Source organism: Otolemur garnettii, unplaced genomic scaffold (genome assembly GCF_000181295.1).
Source record: "Otolemur garnettii isolate 467f Iridium unplaced genomic scaffold, OtoGar3 scaffold00104, whole genome shotgun sequence".
Lineage (NCBI taxonomy): Eukaryota > Metazoa > Chordata > Mammalia > Primates > Galagidae > Otolemur > Otolemur garnettii.
The window spans coordinates 2,386,082-2,393,279 of NW_003852499.1; the positions used below are offsets into that span (position 1 = coordinate 2,386,082).

The 7,198-nt window shown below is 50.3% G+C and overlaps 1 protein-coding gene across 1 annotated transcript in view; it reads left to right on the plus strand.

Moving 5' to 3' along the window:
• SCNN1A (sodium channel epithelial 1 alpha subunit) overlaps positions 1-7,198 on the plus strand; it is a 31,862-nt gene that overhangs the window by 3,272 nt on the left and 21,392 nt on the right. Inside the window, exon 2 of the mRNA XM_003796413.3 lies at positions 5,654-6,074. Within this exon, the coding sequence (XP_003796461.2) occupies positions 5,654-6,074 (421 nt within the window). The remainder of the gene's footprint in view (positions 1-5,653; positions 6,075-7,198) is intronic.

The window sequence follows — 7,198 nt, forward strand, 5'->3', positions numbered from 1 at the left end:
TTTCTGAGCTGCCTTACTGTCCCCTGTTGGCTTCTCAGCTCTCCCATCAATGATGCACAGATTCCCTTTGTTAAATTCCATCTGTTTCAAAAACTTAGTGTTTCCCTGTTTCCCAGCTGGACCATGACAGATAAATCTTCATGAGCTATCAATCAGTGGCCATTATAATGCCTACCCAACCCTTCCCAGGAAGATGAAAGGAGACTCACAGAGGTGAGAAATCCTTGAGTTCTTTGTGGGCAAGGAATTATCTTTGCTGCTTTCCTTTTGTGTTCTTCACCAGCTTCCTGAAGCTTTTCTAATTTTCACAGGGCAACACCAGACCCACACTAAGTGTCACTCAGACTTCTTAGAATGTGTGGGAGTGGACGCTTCTCCCAGACCTTCTTCAGAGGGAATTGTTGAGAGATCCACCTTCCCACAGGCCTGTGAAGAATCCCAAAAGAGGGTTGGTGGGAATGGATTCTTCTAAATACACTTTCTTTGTGTTCTCTTTCCCACACTGTTCTTAGTCAACTACCCTTGAAAAGGGTCTGATAAATATTGAGAAATGCATAACTGATGAGGGCTGCCCTTCTCCAGAGAACAATGCCTTAACCCACTTGTTCTTGACTTCGTCCCCTCCCAGAAGACATTTAGTGATATCTGGAGATGTTTTTGATTGTAACTTAGGACTTAGGATTTGATTGTGACTTAAGAGGTACTATTGGCATCTAGCAAATAAAGGCCAAGAATGCTGCTAAACCTGCCATGCACAGGGCAGAATTATCCCATCCCCTAACAAGGAATGATCTGGCTGAAAATGTCAATAGTGCTAAGGTTGATAAACCCTGTCTTAACCCAAAATGATAAACTTCTATGAGTAAACCTCTATGTATCCTTCTAGGTAACTACACTAAGTATAGTAGGGAGGAGTTTCTGAACTATCATTTTAGATTATAGAGATTTTTTTTTTTTGAGACAGAGTCATAGCTCACAGCAACCTCAAACTCTTAGGCTTAAGTGATCCTCTTCCCTCAGCCCCCTGAGTAGCTGGGACTACAGGCATCCACCACAATGCCCAGCTATTTTTTAGAGACAAGGTCTCATTCTAGCTCAGTCTGGTCACCCACCTTGGCCTCCCAGAGTGCTAGGATTATATAAGTGTGAGCCACCTTTCCTGACCCAGATTATAGAGAAATCTATATGATGTAAGCACAGATAAAGAGACTGCTGTTTCTCACAGTGGGAAGATCTGTGTGAGATAGTTAATTAGAGTTGTATGTATGTATATATATATATATTTTTTTTTTTTTTTGAAACATAGTCTCACTATATCACCCTCAGTAGAGTGCTATGGCATCATAACTCACAGCAACCTCAAACTCTTGGACTTAAACAATTCTCTTGCCTCAGCTTCCCAAGTAGCTGGGATTACAGGCACCTGCCACAATGCCCAGCTATTTTTTTGTTGCAGTTGTCATTGTTGTTTAGCAGGCCTGGGCCTGGTTCCCACCCACCAGCTTTGGTGTATGTGGCCAGTGCCCTAACCACTGAGATACGGGCACTGAGGCAAAGAGTTGTATTTAATTGAGTAAATCATTGTTACCATAGAAAGGATAGAGGATGAAAAGGAAAAAGTGAAGAAAATGTAAATAAAATGATAGGCCACAAATAAATGAGTTATCAAGGAAGTTAGGAGGTTTGATGTTTAGGGGATGCTTTCCCAGAGCACATCCCTTTCTTCAAAGATAAACCTTGGGTCTTACCCAAGATCCTAATTCTGCTGTCTTCTGTAGGATGAGTCAACAAACAGTAGGCAGTAGGCTCACCAGGCACTGAGCTCACCAACATGCTCCCTCTCCTCACATATGTAAACACACATACATATCAGGATAGTCGTGGTATTAATAAATAATAATGATAAGTAATAATAGTAGTAAGTGGCAGTGAGTGCTGAGATAGGTTCTCTCTGGCAATGTGGAGGAGAAAATGATTAATTCTGTCATCCCCTGGAGAGCAAGAGGCAGGAAGACCCTTCCTACTCAGAACTTTCATCCTACTCCAGATCCCTCTGGCTTCATTTCTCTCCCTGCAGACTTGCATGTTTTATGGCCACACTGCAGGGTTAGAAGATGGCTGGTGTTGGGAGGAGGATGGCAGCCCTGGCTGGGGCACTGGGGGGGATGGTGAGAGCTCTGGGAATGGGGAGTCCTTCAGAGACAATGTCTACAAGGCTGCTGACCTCTCATTGAACAAAATTGCACTTCTCTGGAAGTCTGAGAAGGAGCCCTGAGCTTAGCAAGATGGGGATCAGTTCTCAGTCTGGCCCCATCCTAACTCCTGGGTGACTACAGGTAACTTGTCTCCCCAGGCCTTCACTTCCTTGTGTGTTAGGCAAGGGGCTAGATGCATGAGCTGGAAAGGGTCTTTGTGCCCCTCTGGGCTGCCTTACCCACCCCTTCCTGCTCTTTCATTTTCTCAGGTGAGGACACTGAACTGGGGCCACGGGATAAAATGTCTTTTCTAAAGTCCCATAGTTTAAAAGCAAGATTATAAGCTATAGAAAAATAACCAGAATGCGATTCCACTTTTGAAAAAAATTAGTTTTTAAAAAATACATATAAATCTGTAAAGGCACACAGAAAGATCTAGATGGACATACAAATAACAGTGGCTACCCTCGGGCAGAAAGGAGGGAAAGGAATGGGAGAAAGGGGGGAACTTTTATTGTTCTATGCACTTCCGTATTGCTGGAAAAATTGTATTGCAACAAAAATGTATTTGTGTATTATTTCTACACTTTAAAAGATATTTAGCATTGCGCTCTGACAAAAGTGCAGGTCTCAGATTTCAGTTTTCTCACCACAACAAGCTTGCTCCAGCCTGTTCTGGTCAGTGGTTGGATTTCAGGCACCAGCTAGCAAACAGAAAAGTCAGAGAGGCCTTCTCAGATACTCTTGAGATCAAACAGGCAGGGTGCTGAGTGTGTTGTTTGGAGGGAGGAGCATCCCTAGTTTAAGGACAGGGCTAAAGGGAGACTGGAGTTTCTAGGGGCATCTGGAGCCTGTGGGGAGGTGGGGACAGTAGAGCACACAGCACCTAAAGAGCTGACAGATCCACAGACTCCATGTGGGAGTGAGTGAACCCTTCCTGGCTTTCAAATCCGGGTGCAAGGAAGCCCCAATTCCCTGTGAGTCTGTGGCTAGTCTGTCTCAGGAAGTAAATGGCCAAAGCGCTAAGTAGACAACTCCAGAGGAGGAGGAGGAGAATTCTGTTTATAATTCTGCTGCTATTTTGTAACCTCGGAAAACTGGCATATCTTTGTGGATGGTCAGTTAATTTCCTCATCAGAAATACAAAGAGACAGCCAGCCTTTCCTTTCCTAGTGAAGGTATCGTGAACAGGTGCCAAGGTAAGCACTGGGACCTGGGTTGAAATCCTGGTTGACACAAGTTGGCACTTTAAGGAGTCACAAGAAGCAGCCACAAGAGAGGCAGCCACAGACCGGGTTGTACCCTAAGCCTAGAGACCCCTCTCTCCCTCTTCTTTGTCTGGGAAACTCTTTGTTCTCCAAGATCCGGCTGAGGTGACACCTCTGGGAATCTTCCTGAGTTTCTTTTAATGAGCCCCACCCTTCCTCCCTCAGGCTCCCCGGCACCTGGCCCTTATCTCTGCCACCAGAATCCCTTTACAGGCCCATCTCCTTCCACTAATCTCTATCGGTGGTTGGCCTGGGCCTGGGTCCGCATTCCTGGTACTGGAGGGCGGGGAGGCAAGACAAGCGGGTGCCCACATATGTGCACTCTGATCGGCTCCTGCACTCTGGCCCATGAGCTAGAGCTGGTGACAGATCTCCCCGTGGTGTGCAGGGCCTGGGCTCTGTGGGTGGTTCTCCCCTGTCTCCTTAAGTCCTCATTTTGGGCCTGATTCTTCCCTCTCTACTTGCTCATCACTTGGCATTTCATGTGATCTTTTTGTTGGATTACATTTGGGCAGAGATTTTGGAGAAAAACATAGCTCCTCTGGATGAGCTTTCCCCTCTTTGCAGAGCCTGAGTAGAGTGAGGCCATGCTCTTCCTCCCACACCCCTAGCACTGACCGCATCCCTCCCTGCCCCTTGGTGCCTGCGCTATCTGGGCTCTGGGTCTGTGCCTGCAGAAGCTGGGCCCTCACACTGCCTCTAGATGCCCACATTCCTGCAACCCCGTGACCACAACAGGGGACATTACACATTCCTGGCCTGGCAACCACTGGTGTAAAATAGAACAGAATGTCCTAGGACCCCGCCCAGCCTTCAGCTTCACCTTGCCCCTCCCCGGCTTGACTGTAGGGGGGATGGTGAGAAACCAGAGGAAAGAGGATGGACCAGGAGAAAGAGGCATATGTTCTCCACCTAAGTACTCCCACCTCATGGAGTGGGGAGGAGCCCTGCAAAGAGCCTTTCTCCTTTCTCTCCAGGATCTGGGGGTGAGGCTAGCTTGTGGGTGCCCCGGGAAGGATTCCCACAGGAGGGGACCCACCTCCTAGAGCACTCCTGCCAGAACAGGGGACTCACTTTGGGGCAGGCTTCCTCCTCTCTGCCCCACTTCTGCTCCCAAGGGCCCTTCCTCTGTCCCCACTGTCTTTGGCTCTGTCCTCCTTCACTATCTTCCTTTTTCTGCCTTCCTCATCCTCCTGGCTTCCATACCCTATTATCCTGGCTTGTCCTTTTTCCTTGTTTTGCCCTCCTGGCTTTGGGTTCAGGATCCTTCTACTTATTCCCATCTCTGACCCTCCCCTCCGTCTGTTTCCCAGTCTGCTGGCTGGTCAGCTCCCTATCAATCCCCTGCCCAGAGTCTTCCCTAGCACCTCCCCCTCCATACTTCAGGTCCCAGGGCGGTTCTCCCGCCCTCAGGAGCCTCCTCCCTCAGTGGAACTAGAGGCTAAGACTCCTCCTCTGCCCCTCCCCCTGCTCTGCTCACTTTTAATTGAGATGCTAATGAGGCTCCAGTTGCTTACATCCCGGTCTGGCCGGCTGGCTCCTGGGCCAGGCCGCTGCACCTGTCAGGTGAGGGGGAAAGAAAGGCAGCCAGATTCAACTGGAAAGGAACCGGCCCCAGTCCAGCCGCAGCCAGGGAGTGGGGAGCAGCAAGTGGCCCAGACCTCCTGGAGCCCTGTAGTCACCCGGGCCAAGACCAAAGGCTGGAGGAGAGGGCCCAGGGTGAGAGGGGTGTGGCAGGGGAGGAAGAGGAAGAGAGGCAGGATCAGAGAGTCTGGCACACCAGGAGGAGGCAGGCAAGGAAGAGGAGAGACGAGAAAGAGACCCAGGGATAAGCCGAAGGCAGGCAGTCTGAGAGGGAGTCTGAGGAAGGAGCCAGATATAGAGATCCTGGAGGGAGAAGACCAAAGGAAGAGACCGGCTGCTGTGGAGACAGAAAGGGAGGCTCTAGGACAGGAACCAAAAGGTAGCCTTATCAGGGAAGCAGAGGAGAGGTCACTCCAGGGAAGCCGGCTCCAGGGCTTCAGCAGGTCAGCTGGCTCCTGGGAAGGTGGGGGAGGGTGAGTGGGCGCAGGGTGAGATGTGGGCACAGCCAAGGCCACTGCCTTGGACTTCAAGATGGTGATGGGGAGGGGGTTCAGGGCTTAGAGCTCAGCCTTGACCCTGACCCTTGCCTTCCCAAACCCATCCCAGGGTTCATGAAGGGGGACAAGATTGAGGAGCAAGACCCCGACCCTTCACAGCCCACCCAAGGGCGAATGAAGGGGGACAAGCTTGAGGAGCAGGGGCCAGGTCCTGAGCCCGCGGCCCCCCAGCAGCCCACAGAGGAGGAGGAGGCCCTGATCGAGTTCCACCGCTCCTACCGAGAGCTCTTCCAGTTCTTCTGCAACAACACCACCATCCATGGTGCCATCCGCCTGGTGTGCTCCCAGCACAACCGCATGAAGACGGCCTTCTGGGCGGTGCTATGGCTCTGCACCTTTGGCATGATGTACTGGCAGTTTGCCCTGCTTTTCGGGGAGTACTTCAGCTACCCCGTCAGTCTCAACATCAACCTCAACTCAGACAAGCTCGTCTTCCCTGCCGTTACTGTCTGCACCCTCAACCCCTACAGGTCAGTCTGTCCCTCTGCTGCTTCCTTGGAAGGGTACCATGAGGGTACTGAGGTGTTCTCTGGGCAGACAGAGTCCCAGACTTGGAGGGAGTTGATAATCCTGTGCCTAGGTAGACCTCCCCTTGAGCAAGAGAGTCAGTCCCACGCTTGGTGGGCTGCTGTTTTTGCCTAGGGGAGCCATCCTCCTGCCAGGGCTTACCTGGAGTGACCTCCCTTCCCCTCCTTTCTCCCTCCAGCAAGTGGGAGAGAGTAGTTTCAAAAGGACAGGGCTGGGCTCAGTCCCATCCCTTCCCTGCAATATGATGACAACAAAGAATAAGGGCCCCCTCAACCTCAGGCTAGTGGAGAGGTGAGGCTAGGTGGGCCTTGAGGTAGGTGGTGCCAGTCTTTGTTTACAAGGGGAGTTTGGCATGGAGGTTAGGGCTGCAAAGCAAGCCTTGAGGCTGGGGGCCCCAAAGTCAGGAAAACGAGTCAAACTGAAGAGCAGCCCCTGGTCAAACCGTTCCCCCAAATACCCAGGCTAAAATGTGGAGCCCTACTGGGCTGCATAGGTCACCTGCCCAGGTGCTGACCTTTAAGTGCTTGGGTGTGTCCTGAAGTTTTGGGTTTCCTCAGTGCTCTTTGCCAATTTGAGGGCTAGAAATCAGAGGGGGGCAGTAACTATGGGGAAGAGAGGAGGGGAGGGCTGAGTGTTTATATATACCTTTCATTTGTATTCGCTCAACCGTGCCACACCTTGGGGACATCTGTGTCAAGCCAGACAAGGTGCTAGGCACCTGGCAAAATGGATTCATTGGTAATTCATACAACCTTTATTGAAAGCTAGTATTTTGCTAGGTGTTAGGGATGGAAAGATAAAATAAGACGGCAGAGATAGGCATATAAACAAGTAAGGCAGCTCACTGTGATAAGAACTATGTGTGATAAAAATGGTGTGGGTTAGTGTGTGTTCAAGGAGGGTAAGACCCTTATGAGTCTGTGAGTATGAGTGTGAGTACATTCATTGGGGGTGTGTGTGCTTATGGGTGCCTGGGATTGGCCACCTGTTGGGGGTGGAGGTCCTTTCGTATATTCTGTCATGTGCAAAGGTGTATCTTAGACTGACAAGGGCTGGGATATACTGT